The following is a 16,782-nucleotide window of genomic DNA, read 5'->3' as shown; positions in this document are numbered from 1 at the left end:
TATCAAGGGGTAATCATAGAGATTCCTTTGAAAGAACAGGACTTGGGGTTTTACTCAAATCTCTTCACAGTAGCAAACCAAATGGAGATGTCGGGCACATTCTAGATCTCAAAGATCTAAATCAATTCCTAAATATTCAGTCCTTTCGCATGGAGTCAATCCGGTTGTTAGTTGCCACTCTACGGGGCGGAGAACTTTTAGCATCAATCGACATCAAAGATGCATACCTGCATGTGCCTATTTTCCCTGCTCCCCAGAAGTTTGCAGCCTTGCCCTTCGGTATAGCTAGTGCACCCCAGGTATTTACAAAGGTTCTAGCCCTGCTTTTGGCCAGACTAAGGGCTCAGGGTATAATAGTAATGGCATACTTGGACGACCTGCAGTCACCACAGTCTGGTCTCTCTCTCCTCTGTTACATGTCAATTTCACACACTCAGCTCGGCGCTTGATGCTGCCAGAGCCGCTGAGTGTGGAGAAGGGAGGGGTAGCGGCGGTCAGTGTTAAATATCGGCCTAATTTTGATAATAATTGGCCGAATGCCGATTTATCAAAAATGGCCATATATCGACCTCTAGACTCCTGTTGTGTTTTTTTTTTCAACCAGACTTACTATGTAACTGTATAGTAGAAGAAAATGCATAATAATGGATAGATGGAGGACAGGTGATCCTGGAGAGAACCCACCCCTCCTTAAAGGCAGCAAAGTTGTCCAGTGCATACCCTCACCAGTATTCCAACAGTACAAACAAATGGCCACTGCCTCCCCCCCCCCCCACCTATGTACAGTGCTCAGCATAAATTAGTACACCCCCCCCCTTTTTTTTTTTTTAAGTAAAATGAACACAAGATAAATTTCCCAAATTTTACATGCAGGTAAGGTTATATTAGACTTGGATGATAAAATCTTCAGTTTTACTCATATTAGTTGATGCAAAAATGAATACACCCCACAACAAAAACGACTACATTTAGTATTTTGTATGACCTCCGTGAATTGTAAGGACTGCACTAAGTCTTCTAGGCATGGAATAAGCAAGTTGGCAACCTATTGCAACATCTATCTTTTTTCCTTCTTCGAGAATGACCTCTTTCAGACCCTGGATGCTGAATGAAGACCGATGTTCAACTTGTCTCTTCAGAATTCCCCATAGGTGTTTGGGTTCAGATTGGGAGACATACTTGGCCACTGAATTACTTTCTCCCCGTTCTTCTTCAGAAATGCAACAGTGGACTTAGATGTGTGTTTTGGATCATTGTCATGTTGGAAAAGTGCACTACGACCATGGGCACAGAGTGATGGTAGCATCTTCTTTTTCAATATAGAGCAGTACATCTGTGAATTCATAATGCCATCAATGAAATGCAGCTCCTCTAAACCAGCAGTGCTCATGGAGCCCCACAGAAGGACACTGCTACCACCATATTTTACTGTAGACACCATGCTTTTTCTTTGTACTCCTCACCTTTTTCAACACCATACAGTTTTGAAGCCATCAGTTCCAAAAACATTTATCTTGGTCTGATCACTTCAGAGTACAGAGTCCCAGTAGTCGTCTTCTTTTTTAGCATGGGCTCTGGCAAGTTGTAGGTAGGTTTTTTTGTGCATGGGCTTTAGGAGAGGCTTCCTTCGTGGACGACACCCATGCATGCCATTGCTCTGCAGTTTACGCCGTAATGTGTCACGGGAAACAATCACCCCAGTTTGGCTTTCTACTACTTAAGTTAACTGCAATGAACTTGCATGGCAACTTTTTACAGCCCTTCTTATTAGAAGACACTCCTGTGGAGGTGTTAACTTCTGTGGATGTTCTGATGTCTCTGTGAGATGGTTGCAGTTCCATCTTTTGTTAAATTTTTTAATCACTTTTTTTTTTACAGTATCCTGACTGATAAGTAAAGCTTTACTGATCTTCTTGTAGCCTTCACCTTCTTTGTAAGAAGTTATTTCTCAGGCCTTGTGACATTTCTTTCATATGGTGCCATTGCTGTCAGCATATAATGAGAAGGGGTTTTTGTCAGTAATGCCGTTTTTATAATCAACTGTCTGCTGGACACCTGAATAATTAGACTCACCTGTAGTTGAATTCTTGTTTAATAAGGATTTTGTTGTCTAAAATTTTGCTTCGCTCCTAAGACTTTTATTGGGGTGTATTAATTTTTACAACATAATCTTGAATGAATTTGTTAGGAAAAAATCTTATTTGTGTGTGTGACAAATCTTGGTTGCAATCAATGGCCCACATTTGTGGGAGTATTACAGTTACATATCAATATAGCGCTATTAAATACAGAAATAGTGTTGTGAAATAATAAATAGAATAAATAATAACAATATTAGACAACTACCTAAACATTCAATATTAAACCAATAACAAAGGAGTGCTTGCCTAAACATGTGCAAATATAATCATGTGAATAACCTGCCAAATATACAAAAAATCAATCATAAATGAAGGTAAAGTCTACAAAACACCCAAGATGCAAATGAAAGTCTTCCTGCTATTATTGTGTTGCACACTCTAGTGTGCTACTAGTGGCAATGCAGGCAAATTCTAGTCTGGCACAAGCCTGAGCCATGGAATTTGGGTCAGTGTTACTGGAGTTCAGGTCTGGATGACTCCATGGTTCTCTTCTAAAATGTTGTAGAATATTCTAGAAATGAGTGGGCAGAAGCTAAGAGTTGTCTCGCATATTTAGGTGCCCTTAGCCAATCCCCAAGAAGTGGGCCTGGGAGGAGGGAACCAAGGAGCCCTTAAATAGACCTGAGCCATGTCAGCAAAAGAGTCGGGTGGAAGATGGAAAAGCAATGCTGAGGGAGTCTGTCGGTGGCCTTTGAGGGACCCCTGCTTTAAAGAGGTTTTATATCGGGTTGGAGCTCAGGTGGCTGGCCTGGAAGGATCCTACCGCAGGAAAGCTTTCCGGAGAGGCAGCAGGAGCAAAGACAGTGAATAGATCAGAATGGTGCAGGGACAGACAAGGGGAGAGACTACCAGCTGTAGAAGTTCTCTCTTGAAGACAGCAGTGTACTTAAGTCTTCATTTAACCTTGCCCTGGGAGATCTCCAGTGTGTGTCAGTCTGGTAGACTGGGAAGTAAAAGCAGCCAGGTTAGCTAGTGAAGTAACAGCCAGGTGGGCTAGCATTTCCTGAAGAAGTTGAGCTGGGATCAGTGTCTATTGGGAAGCAGAAGAAATTGCAGCATGCAATTCACTCCACATGTGCTACTTTTCCAAGGGACAGTTCCTAGCCTGTAAGGGGCTGTTGCTGAGCGGACGAGAGACTGTTGGCTCCTAAAGGTGTGAACCCAGCAGAGCTGTGCAAAGGAGCAAGAATTGTGCTGGTAAAATGAAGGTCAAACACCCACACCCAGAGCATCTCACTGTCACAATAGACCTTCAAGTTATTTTAAATTCACTCCGAACTGCCATCCTCACATATATAAATTTGGATCACAGATGAATACATCAAGATGGAAATCCAATATGCATAGAGAAAAAGGACTAATAATAGTGAAGTAAAAACCAATACAATACACTCATATAAGCAGAACACTACATTTCTATGAGCAAAAAGAAGAAAGGGCAGGATAATTGGACTATATAGGCCAGATAAGGAGTACACAATTTAAAAAAATGATGATTTGTTTTTATTATATAAAAGATCTAAAATATCACACAACATGTATGCTTATTTATAGTTTACAAAAAAAACACAATTGTATTGGTTTTTTTTTTGCTCATAGATTTGTCAGGAACCATAAACCAGACGGAGACAGAAAATGTTGTTAAAATCACACCTTAAATGAAATGTCTAACAGTTTAGGAACATATTTAAAAACTAAAGCCAGGGTTTGGAGCGGGTAATCTGACGAGCCAGGGTTAGGAAGCCAGAAATCAGCGTAGTACAGAGCCTATACAGGAACCGGTATCGTAAGAGAAGTCAGCCAGGCCACGTCACACACAGGAACACATTGGAGATCATTGCAATGGCAAAGAGGATATGAGCTAAGCTGCTTAAATAGCCAAAATGGGATGATTGTAGGCTGGGTTAATGAGGTGGGATAATGGTAACCAGTTAAGTCGCTATGACAACAAGTGGCTGGTAATTAACCAAAATCTGAGCAGCTTCAGAGCACTGAAAGAAAAGAGCTGCTTGTAAATTGGCACGAGCCCAGCTCTGACGAGGTTGAATCAACAGCATATAGTGATACAGCAATGGACAAGGACACATTGCATTCAAAATTGTTACTGACAGTAGAATGTGGTAAAATACCCCGGATTCTGCCTAGGAGTTGTTGACTTCCCTGGAAATTAGGGTGGCTAATTCTACTCTTGAGCCTTGATGTATGAATGTGTGCGTGTTATTGTTTGGGCAGTGAAAACTAAGCTGTGTGTTTTGTACCTGCATTATATGCCATAACAGGTCCACAGTCCTACTTTCACATGTAGTGTTATTTCACAATGTGTTGTGTTTTTTTTTCAATGCAGGAAAGAGAATACAGCAGAAGCCTTACCTGAGGGATTTTTTGATGACCCAGAAGTTGATGCAAAGGCAAGTGTTCCTTCTTTACTTTGCAGTGCTACTTTAAGTGCCATGATGGGATCATTAACACATTTAGAACAAAAATGGTCCATTTCATTTTAATCGTTAGCGGCTCCCCTGACGGTGTTCCTCACATACACAACATATGGAGCCTATCACGAGCCATATCTTTTCTGATGAAAGGGGCTGCAGTAAAGTATATTTTAAGCCCAATGTCTTTTAGAATAGTAAGTGTGGAGTACTGTGTACTTTGAACAAGGTATAATCACTACATACTTGCAACCAAATAGCTGTAAACTGCTAAGATTTGTCTGATCAGTAAAATTCATAAAGTTGAATTGAAATACTAAAATGCAATGTTTAGTCTTTTGCCATTTTGCTTATAAGACTGACTTTATTTGCTGCTAGATAACTCATTATTAATATTAACATGTACTCATTCCATTACAAGCCACCATATTCACAGTATCTCTATCGATAGAGCTTATAGAATGAAACTGAATGTCCACATGTAAAGGAACCCATTTGCCTTTGTTATGTTAATTCTGTAGGGAATTTGCAACACTGTCCAGAGAAACTGTTATTTAAACAGCTAGTTCAAATCTGTAGGACATGTTTTATGGCCTGTGAGCGTCACACTGATCGCTGTTCTTGCCAGCCAATCCCAGCTAGCAAAATGACAACTGGGCCTTGCTCTGTTTACACAGCAGAGGCAAGAGGAGTTTGGAACATTGTTTGAGAGATACCATTTAACATTAAAGGGTTTGTAAAGATACAATATTTTTTTTCCTAAATAGCTTCCTTTACCTTAGTGCAGTCCTCCTCCACTTACCTCATCCTTCGATTTTTCTTTTAAATGTCCTTATTTCTTCTGAGAAATCCTCACTTCCTGTTCTTCTGTCTGTAACTCCACACAATAATGCAAGGCTTTCTCCCTGGTGTGAAGTGTTATGCTCGCCCCCTCCCTTGGACTACAGGAGAGTCAGGACGCCCACTAACACACAGCTCCTTTCTCTATCTGCAACATAGAGAGCATCCTGACTCTCCTGTAGTCCAAGGGAGGGTGCGAGCACGACACTCCACACCAGGGAGAAAGCCTCGCATTACTGTGTGAGTTAGACAGAAGAACAGGGAATGAGCATTTCGCAGAAGAAATAAGGCCAATTTAAGCAAAATCGAAGGGTGAGGTAAGTGAAGGAGGACTGCACTAAGGTAAAGGAAGCTATTTATGAAAAAAAATTGTACCTTTTACAACCCCTTTAATATTTTATACTGTACTTAGTTTTTTCAAGCCTGGTTTACACCGATGCGATTTCAAATGTGACCTGGGTCGCACTGAATCGCATGATGATGGAAATAACATTGCTTCCAATGGTGTCTGTTCACATTGTTGGGGAAGAGTCCTGTGCTACTTTAGTGCGATGCAGTGTGATTTTTGTGGTCCAAAGGCTTTAATGGAAGCACATCTACATGCATTTTTTTTATGTGTTTTTGTGTGTGATTCGTACTGGTTGTTAGGAGCAGGCACCTGCCCTTTTGGCCAGTTATGGATTTTCAAGAGGACCCCCCCCAAAATCCATTCTATGCTCTTCAGTCTAGTATGGATTGAAAGGGGAATTCCACCCCCCTAAAAACTATATCACACAACCGTCACACGTGTACATCCATGATGGCCTAAGGTTGTTTGCTGTTTCCAACAGCTATCAGCCATGGCTTCTAATCTGGAGCCATTGAAAACAGACTTTGAGTCATGTAAACGTTTTCAGAGCCAATCACAACAGTCACATGAGATATAAATTAGGGGTTAAAGCAACCCCACCAGTAAAAATATTACCCGTTTTTAAATTGCAATACCTTTTTTTTATTTTTTGTTTTTTAGCATCACAGTAAAATTTTAACATAAAAACTTTATTTAGATTGCAAATAACTTTGCCATGCTTTGTACCAATGTCAACATATTAAAGCAGAGTTCCTACTAAAATTAAAATATAAAAAGTCAGCAGCTACAAAAAACTGCAGCTGCTGACTTAATAATCGGACACTTGCCTATCCCAGGGTCAAGCGATGTGGGGGAACGAAGCCCCACTCGTCTCCCCCTCCTCTCCGCGGCAACTACTGTGGGCGCCCGGCTGTGACTTCACAGCCGGGCACGAATTCGTGAGCTGCGCTCCACACCATGATTGGCCGAGCAATCATCTGGGACCTGCGACATGTCCCAGATCATTGCTGTGATGGAGGGGGGAGAGGTGAACTTCCTTCCAGTTCCCAGGGAGGAAGTGTGAGCTGAAACTCTCTAAAAAGAGGGTTTCCGCCCCCCCCCCCCTAAAAAAAAAAAAAAAAAGACACTCCTTAAAGACTATACATAATATAGAAGTCTTAAGCGGTTTAAAGCTACAGTCCAGTTTTCATTCTAATTGTAAAAACATTTGAGAGCAAATATGGAACTATGGCTTCTTGAATGCATATAGATCTAATACATTGGTAATGCCTAGTTTTTAAGCCATTATTTATACAGAATTTTTATACATTTTATTTTTATTGCCTTTATATAATAATTTATTACAGCTGTGGTCTATTCAAGGCAGCTTTCTACTGACTGATTGTGTTTCTTGTAAAGGTGAGAAAGGTAGATGCTCCCAAAGATCACATGGCTAAAGAGTGGGATGAATTTCAGAAGGAAATGCGTCAAGTTAATACTGTAAGTATTGTATTACCTTTTTATTACTTTTTTGTATTTAGAAAAAACAGACATACCTATATGTTTGGTGATAAAGAGGGATAGCTCCTAAAATGTTTGTCTTCACAAAATGTCACAAATGTTTGCAAAAAAGGTTAAACAATTAGCTTATTGACAAATTAGCAGGCTTGGATGCTTGGAGTGGGCAGTGTCAGGCCCAGCTTTTTGCAGGAAAAGCCCCTCTGGATCTACTGATCGCTAAGATGTGCATTTTTTACAGAAAATAACCTCTGTTTCTCTGTTTCATTATATGCACTGCTTGAATTGCAGGTTTACTTACATAGAAGAAGTTTAACAACTCCCATTTTCTGCATGAAAAACCCGCTGCATGAAACCGCTAGTCCAACAACTTGTAACTAGATCAGCTCAATGTGTACAGTTCTCTTGCGAATGGTTATTTTAGTTTTATTTCACAGATTAAAACTACTGAAAAAAAACCTTGTAAACGTGTATATTCAGGCATCACCCACATTTTACCCCAGACTCCCTCTTCCTCCTCTAGTTTATGGTACTGTTTTTTTTTTAAAGCTTTTCTTATGTTACTGTTGTGAGAAACCATTTTTATTAATTGTGACATATCACTAGACTTGTAAAATGTTACTGTTGTGAGAAACCATTTTTACTAATTGTGACATATCACTAGACTTGTAAAATTCTTGCAGGGGCAGCTGCTGAGAGTTCAGTTCCTCTTCATGTAGGCATACCCCTTGACCTATAGCTCCCAGGAGCCATTTCCCTGCACACATTTTGTGGACGGACCATTAGTAGTCAAAGTAGCAGCATTGTTTTGTTGGGAAAGAAATAGGCATGTAAAGAGGGACAAAGATGTGTCTGGCGCAGACAGAGATCTGTAGTCCAGCAGGTTGACAGTGTTGCTTGACATTTTTGTTGATCAAAGCTGTAGGTATTCTGTATTTACAGTGTTTGTAAAGAGATAAAACGTTGGGTACAAATATTTTAATGGGTAAACCAAGAAAATTTTCATAGCCTTCTTAAGAAAACCCATCCAAATTTTCTTGGTTTACCCATTAAATGTTTTGTGGGCTAATCACTGATAACCTCTTCCCGTCTGCGATATAGCAGAAAGACGGCTACAGCATGGGCCCAAATTGCCGGGAGGGCATCCATGTATGTCCTCCCGGGCATGAGTTGCCTGCAGCTCCCCCCCCCCCCCTGCAGGGTGCACGCAGCTCGGTGATCAGCGAGTCAATGAAAACTTGGGTGATCACATATCCCGGCCCCTTACCACGTGATCAGCTGTCAGCCAATGATAGCTGATCACGTGATGTACACAAATCTAAAAATCTGCTTTAAAAAAAAAAAGCTGATCTGGAGTAAACGGGACATCGGTCCTGCACGCTAAGCAGTGCTACCAATCAGTACCACCTACCAGTGCAGCCTCATCAGTACCGCCTTATCACTTCCTATCAGTACAGACTCATCAGCGCACAAAAATTAAGGCGAAAAATTACCTGTTTGCTACATTTTATAACAAATTACTGTATTTATCGGCGTATAATGCGCACCCCAAATTTAAGAGGGGAGTTTAAGGAAAAAAAAATTCTCAGCACCCTTTACAGTACACGGCCTCCCCCATCCAGTACACATTCCCCCCCCATCCAGTACACATTCCCCCCCATCCATTATACATCCCCCCATCCAGTATACAGCCCCCCTCCATTATACATCCCCCATCCAGTACACAGCCCCCCCATACATTATACATCCCCCCATCCAGTACACAGCCCCCCTGCACTCCCAGGAGACCCCCAGTCTCCTGGGACAGTTCTGCCATTCTCTACAGTTAAGTAAAAAAAAAAATCACTGTTAGCCCCTTCCACACTGCTCCTCCTGTGTCTCCTATTGCAAAACGAAGCTTCCATATACCTCAATAGCTCTGTTTTTTTTTTCCACTGACCTGGTCACATGACTGCTCTCCTCTGATGGGCATGTGACTGCTCTCCTCCAATCAAAGCTTCACTCAGAGGAGGGGGAGAGCAGCCTGAAAGAAACAAAGCTATAGAGACATTTACAATCTTTGTTTTACAATGACACTGACAGAGGAAGAGCGGTGTACAAGGAGCTGGCAAGTTACTTTTTTTTTCAACTTCAGACTATGCAGAGAGCGCTGTTCCAGGGCCAGGTCCCCGATGCCCGCCCCCTGTTGGTAAAACATGATATCGGCGTATAACGCGCAGGCACTGTTTACCCTCTGTTTTTAGAGGAAAAAAGTGCGCGTTATACACCAATAAATACGGTATAAAACGGTTTTTTTTCTTGTTTTTTTTTTCCCTGTCTTTTTATGTTTGTTTAGCAAAAAATTAAAGGCCTAGTGGTGAATAAAGGACACCAAAATAAAGCTCTATTTGTTTGAAAAAAAATGATAAAAATGAGTATGTATGTCATTTAAAGAGTGATAGCGCTGAAAATTGGCCTGGGCAGGAAGGGGGTTTAAGTGCCCAGTAAGCAAGTGGTTAAAGAATATCTAATCAGTAATGTGCAGGAATTGTGCATTAAGGCTTCAGAAAAACATGCACTCCGCACCTTTTGTATAAATCAGCGCCTTAAATGACCCAAAGATCAACACAGGTACTGTAGGTGACATCCCAGGGTGTTAGACAACACCTTTATAAACACGTGTAGTTGGGGAATCGTTTAGCATGGGGTAGTTGGTTCTTGGTGGTTTTTCCAATTATGCAAAGGTGTGTCATAAAATGAATTTCTAATGTAACGGTCTGCTTATGTGAACTGCATTCCCATTGTAACACTTTATGTTAAAGGTGTCTGAAGCAATTGTGGCAGAAGAAGACGAGGAAGGTCGACTGGATCGGCAGATTGAAGAAATTGACGAACAGATGTACGCAGACTGGTTTGGCTTTTTAGGGATAAAGTTTTGTTTCTTGATTTTTTTCCATTTGCAGAAGTGGAACTTCTCTTTGACCTCATATTACCCTTATTGCAGTTTGGTTCATTGAAAGTTGCAATTAACTAAGGTCTCACTTGACAGGTTTCTTGTTAGCACTTTTTCAGACAACCATACAGACAAATTAATTTCACAGGCGTCTCTCTGGGCCAAGTTTCACTTAATTAATGCAATAGGATGGACTTTATTTTCACAAAACTTATTTTTTTATAGTAGAGCCAAATACTCAGATGCTCCAGTCTTAAATGCAAAACACTTTTTTTTCTCTTGCAAGTCACTACAATGTTAACTTTCCACATACCCTTACAGTATGCGTAGGTGGAAAGAGTATATAATCCTAAGCAGCATTAGTCATGGTGTGTATTTATTATTAGCACATTATTTGCACAAAAATTACACTTTTTTATAAGAGAAGTTGCAGAGAATTCAGTATAGAATTGTTTTGGCACGTGCTTCATATTATTGCTTAGGATCTGCTTCCTCATAGTGACAATGGTGGACCAAGTCTGTGCATTTTTTCTCGGCATGGCCTCTAGAAGGCGCCATTAGGTAAGCATAATAATACCACAGCAAAAGAAGCGAGAGGAGCTATCACTTTAAAATGGAAGGTGCCTGAACAATGAATTTTACTTCTATGGCAAATCACCTTAATGTACATAACAATTCAAGGATAACTAAAATTATATGGTGAATACATGAAAATTAAGGTGAAGTTTTAAAACACACAGTGGGTACTCTGTGTTAGTATTGAACTGTTCATATTTGTATTCAAAGATTGTGGTATATAAAAAAATAAAAATTGGGGGGGAAAAAAAACAATAAAAAGTATTGTGGAAAAAAAAATACAATTGCAAAAAAATTGCCACGCCTTTTAATACTTTGTAATGTGTATTTTCCAAAAAAGGGGGGCTTTGGGGGGGGGGGGGCTGATACTGTCCTGGCATTTTAGGGCCTCAAAAAAATTGCCCGTCCGTACATCAGGATTGATCAATTTTCAAATATACAGTGAGGGGAAAAAAGTATTTGGTCTCATGCTTATTTTTCTACATTTGCCCACTGACGAAAGGAATGATCAGTCTATAATTTTAATGGTAGGTTTATTTTAACTGTGAGAGACAGAGTGACAGAATAACATTTTTTTTTTACAGAAAAATGCAAGTTATTAATTGATTTGCATTTTAATGAGTGAAATAAGTATTTGACCCCTTTGCAAAACATGATTTAGCACTTGGTGGCAAAACCCTTGGCCATCACAGAGGTCAGATGTTTCTTGTAGTTGGCCACCTGGTTTGCTTATATCTCAGGAGGGATTTTGTCCCACTTCTCTTTGCAGATCCTCTCCAAGTCATTTAGATTTCAAGGTTGGCATTTGGCTTCAGCTCCCTCTATATATTTTCTATGGGACCAAGGTCTGGAGACTGGCTAGGCCACTTCAGGACCTTAATGTGCTTCTTCTTGAGCCACTCTATTGTCTTAGAGGTATTTTATTGGGTCATTGTCATGCTGGAATAATTTTCCACGACCCATTTTCAATGCCCTGGCTGAGGGAAGGAGGTTCTCACCCAATATTTGACGGTTCATTGCTCTGTCCCATTGTCCCTTATGCAGTGAAGTTGTCCTGTCTCCTTAGCAGAAAAACACCCCCAAAGCATATGACCTCGTCATTCTGCTGCTGGTGTTTACGTGTCTAGTCAGCAGGGTTGAGAGAAGACACCACTGCATTCCCTAACTGTAAGCCTCATTTACATGCGATTCAACCCAGAGCTGCAGCAAGAATCCAGCATATTTCTGCAGTTGGATCCACAGGTGGATGCAGATAGTTGTGGCCCCTCAGCTTGTACAAAGGAATGGCATGCTGATAGTAGCCACAGCTTATCTGCCCATGTTCAGATGTAATTGCACATGGAGCAATTACCTGCTGTTAGGGATAGATGATTGTAGCCTATGTCTTTTGGCATTCATCTGTCCCTAACAAAAGGTAACTGCTCCATTTGCATCTAAAATCCTGCATACAGCTGTTACCTCTGTCAGCCTGTCATAGTTTTGGATGCTCAGCCTGAACAAAACAATCTGATTATACCTCTGACTCCAACCGCAGTAATCCGCTGGACACTTGCTGCAGCTGTGAGTTAAATGAAGCGTAAGCGGTGGTATCTTTTTATCTACCAGGCTTTTCTTTTTGGGGGCCCTGTAACTCTCAGAACGTGATGAACAGAAACACAAATTCTTTGGCAGATAAAATTGCTGCTTTTAATATGTTTCACCCATGTATGTAAATGTGTGCCTGACGTTTAGCATTTACAAGGGATATTAAAAGTCTACACACCCCTGTTAAAATGACAGGTTTCTGTGATGTAACAAAATTAGACAACGATAACTACTTGCAGAACTTTTTTCCAACTTTAATGCGCCCTACAATATAAAGTGTGCAGCTCAATTGAAAAACAAACTGAAATCTTTTAGGAAGGGTAGTGAAAATAAAAGAATAAAATTAATGTGGTTTGTATAAGTGTGCACACCCTCTTATAACTGGGGAATGTAGCTGTGTTCAGAATTAAGCAATCAGATTCTAACTCATGTTAAATAAGAGTCCGTACACACCTGCCATTATTTAAAGTGCCTCTGATTAAAGTGTTTGTTAACCTAAAAATAAAACAAATTGGATCCTGTTTTCTTAAAGCATGTTATACATCACAGTACTTGTACTGTGTAATTTGGCCGCCTGTATCACCTGAAATACCTGGCTGAGCTTTCCAATTTCTCCCCCCCCCCCGTAAGATGATCACAGTATGTCAGGGCTGCTGAGCCCTGACACCATGGTCAGTGTACGTGCAGCTGCAGGAATATCTGGCAAGTACTGGCTGTGTGAAATGCATGACAACAATATCCTCCCTGTATTCTTCATATGTCTGGGCTATGGGCTAAATTTGCAAAACACATCTAAAGTCTCCCAAAAGCATATGGGAAAATGTGTTATGGTGTGATGAAAACCAACTTTTTTTGCCATAATTTCAAATGATATGTTTGCTGCAAAAACAACACTGCACATCACCAAAAGAACACCATACCCACAGTGAAGCATGGTGGTGGGAGCATCATGTTTTGGGCCTGTTTTTCTTCAGTTAGAATAGGGGCCTTAGTCGAGGTAGACTGGATTATGAACCGTTCCAAATACTAGTCAATATTGGCACAAATCCTTCAGGCTTCTGCTAGATAAAGAGGAACTTCATCTTTCAGAATGACAACGACCCACATCCAAATCGACGAAGGAATGACTTCACCAGAAGAAGATTAAAGTTTTGAAATGGCCCAGCCAGAGCCCAGACCTAAAAAACCTATTGAAAATTTGTGGGGTGATCTGAAGAGGGCTGTGCACAGGAGATGGCCTCGCAATTTGACAGTTTTAGAGTGTTTTTACAAAGAAGAGTTGGCAAATATTGCCAAGATGTGCCATGCTGATAGACTCGTACCCAAAAAGACTGAGTGCTGTAATGAAATCAAAAGGTGCTTCAACAAAGTATTAGTTTTGGGGTGTGCACACTAATGCAACCAGATTATTTTAGTTTTTAATTTTTACTTCCCTCCATCTGTTCAACTGAGTTGTACAGTTTATAGGTCACATGAAAGGTGGAAAAAGTTCTGAAATTATTTAACTTTGCCTAATTTTTTTTACATCGCAGAAACCTGACAAAAAATATAGAGTATACGATTGCCACACAAGTTGTTATATTGTAATTGAATGTTGTTCAAAAATGACCTTTCCTTTTCAATCTGTAGCACTGAAAATGCAATATGGCAACCTGGAGTTATTCTGTACACAGAATGCTCCCCAGAAACATAATGTCCTGCTTGTGTGATTGGCTCACTGATTTCCCCAAAAGTCAACACTAAGATACCAGTCAGATTTCAGGCATCCCCTGCAACAAAAATTTCATTTTTGGTGAGATACTTCCAATAGGAAATCCCATCTAAAGGGATGCAGGCCCTGCAGATGCTGCAGCTGATTGATAATTATGAAACCACTCCCAGTTAATTAGACTCATTTTGCCACATGGAATCAGACAAACACACAGGGATTTCTTCAGAATAACAAAAGGTAAGACTCTGCAACAAAGTTTGTTAAAGTTCTTGTAATGCACATAGATCACCCGGGGGGAATGTTTTTAGTCAACAAAAGTGGAGTTACTCTTTAAATAAGTTGAAGTTAGAAACTGACTGGTTACTATACATAGCTGCACCAGATTCTGTGTGCACCACTTTTAATAAATCTCCCCCACTATGTATTACTTTGTTATATTTGTGACAATTTGTTTGCCAGATCAACAGGCCTAAAGCAGGAGAGTAAAATGGCTTTGGTCCTTAGGCGGGTATACAGGTTTAAGAGCTGAAGTAGTTCATTAAGATTGTTTCCACAACCTGGAAAATTTATATAATTGTATCTTTGTATGTATTTATTTTGCTCTCTCTTGCAGTGAATGCTACCGGCGAATTGAACATTTAAGAGACCGCAGAGATGTCTTAAATGAGTCATTGAATGAAGTTATGAAGTCAAAAGCCGGCAAAAGGGAACAGGATACTGAAAGTGATGATGAAGAGTTGTTATCAGTCATGATTGGTCAGAATTGGCGAGAAAAAGGGGCATTTCTGTAGCCTAGAGATATCTTGAAAAAAGGTTTTCTTCTGACAAAAGACCCTCACAAACTTATTTACTGTTTTCCCTTATGGTTGGATCAGATATTCCTATGCAAGAATCCAATATCCCTGAAGTATATCATCTTTTTACCAGGACGACAAATAAATGACATCAACGTATATGAAATAGAATGGAGTGCTATTGTAAATTTACGTTTTTTTAGTCAAATAGTTTTCTCATATTCTTATCTTTTAAGGTGCCCTGTCACTATTCCAAACAAATTGAATGCAATGCATACTGTAAAAGAACAGGCTAAATATGTATCTGTCCTGCAGGTGGTTTTACTTACTTTATTAACTCTGGATGCTTCTGTTCTCATACCATTATATAGGTGTTGGATTGCATGTCTCCAACTGTGTGCTGTGGTTTCTCCTGTGATAACTACTGTGTCATGTAGGGGCATAGGGGTTCAGAAGGAGGAACCACAGAGCAAGACAGGAGACCCACTATCTGACATTCCTGGTAGTGTGCAGAGGAACTCTTGAAACGGAAAAAGATTTCCTTCATTCCCTGTTGGACAGGTAAGTATTTTTAGGCTAATCTTTTACAGGGTGTGCCTCATTGAGTCTTTTTAGGATATCATCAGGGTGACTTTAAGTTTCATAATTTGTGCTGTGTTTTTTGCTATTTGTATTTTGTAACATTTTGTACAGTTATAGATTTTGAAACTATAAAACATATTATGGGCTGTAACATTTGATAAATTCCAGTTGTGTGTTTATAAAGTTTGTGAAAATTTTGAAGATGTACAATTGTGCTCATTAGTTTACATACCCTGGTAGAATTCGATTTCTTGGCCGTTTTTCAGAGAATATGAATGATAACACAAAAACTTTTATTTCACTCATGGGTAGTGTTTGACTAAAGCCATTTATTATCAATCAACTATGTTTACTCTTTTTAAATCATAATGGCAACAGAAATTACCCATATGACCCTGATCAAAAGTTTACATACCCTGGTGATTTTGGCCTGATAACATGCACACAAGTTGACACAAAGGAGTTTGCATGGCTAATAACCATCCTTGCCTGTAATCTGTTTGCTTGCAATTAGTGTGTGTGTGTGTGTGTGTGTATAAAAGGTCAATGAGTTTCTGGACTCCTGACAGACCCTTGCATCTTTCATCCAGTGCTGCGCTGATGTTTTTGGATTCTGAGTCATGGGGAAAGCAAAAGAATTGTCAAGGGATCTGCAGAAAAGGTAGTTGAACTGTATAAAACAGGAAAGGGATATAAAAAGATATCCAAGGAATGGGAGAATGCCAGAATGCCAATCAGCAGTGTTCAAACTCTAATCAAGAAGTGGAAATTGAGGGGGTTCTGTTGACCAACTAAAATTTCAGCCACAACTGCCAACTGGACACGGCGCATCTCCAATCCCCGATGTGTGATAACATGACGGCTGTGTCCAATCACAGCCGTCATGTGATGTAAATAGCCGGTTGCTAGGTGATTTACTCTCCTCATACGGAAACCAGTGAGGAGAGGAGAGCATATCGCTGCAGCCGCCCAGTGATTAGTGAGTATGAGCTGTTTTTTACAGCTTTTTACACACTGGCCCAGTGTCCCCCACACAATGTAAACACACAAGTCCCCAAAATAGTGTCCCCAAAACATGTCCCCACACAGTAAAAGCACCTGTCCCCCACATATGTAACAATAAAATCATATGTCCCAATGATTATCTGCACACATGTCCGTGATCACCTGCGCACATCTGTACATAATTATCTGCATACATCTGTCTGTGATCATACAAACCAACTACTATACACTTAACAGGATTTGTTTTACCAAAGACATGTAGCAGAATACATTTTGGCTTAAATTTATGACAAAATTCGATTTTATTGGATCCCTTTTAAAATAGAAAGAAGAAAATATATT

General features: G+C 40.1%; 1 protein-coding gene across 1 annotated transcript in view; it reads left to right on the top strand.

Annotated features, from left to right (window-relative positions):
- The window catches only part of ZNF830 (zinc finger protein 830), a 49,142-nt gene extending 33,547 nt beyond the window's left edge, over positions 1–15,595 (top strand). Inside the window, exons 7-10 of the mRNA XM_040353498.1 lie at positions 4,486–4,549; positions 7,158–7,238; positions 10,058–10,134; positions 14,673–15,595. Of these exons, the coding sequence (XP_040209432.1) occupies positions 4,486–4,549; positions 7,158–7,238; positions 10,058–10,134; positions 14,673–14,850 (400 nt within the window). The 3' untranslated portion in view covers positions 14,851–15,595. The remainder of the gene's footprint in view (positions 1–4,485; positions 4,550–7,157; positions 7,239–10,057; positions 10,135–14,672) is intronic.
- The last annotated feature ends 1,187 nt before the right edge of the window (positions 15,596–16,782 follow it).

This window comes from Rana temporaria, chromosome 5, assembly GCF_905171775.1.
Source record: "Rana temporaria chromosome 5, aRanTem1.1, whole genome shotgun sequence".
NCBI classification, from domain to species: domain Eukaryota; kingdom Metazoa; phylum Chordata; class Amphibia; order Anura; family Ranidae; genus Rana; species Rana temporaria.
Note: the sequence above shows the minus strand (reverse complement) of the source record. Positions and strands in the feature narration are given on the sequence as shown.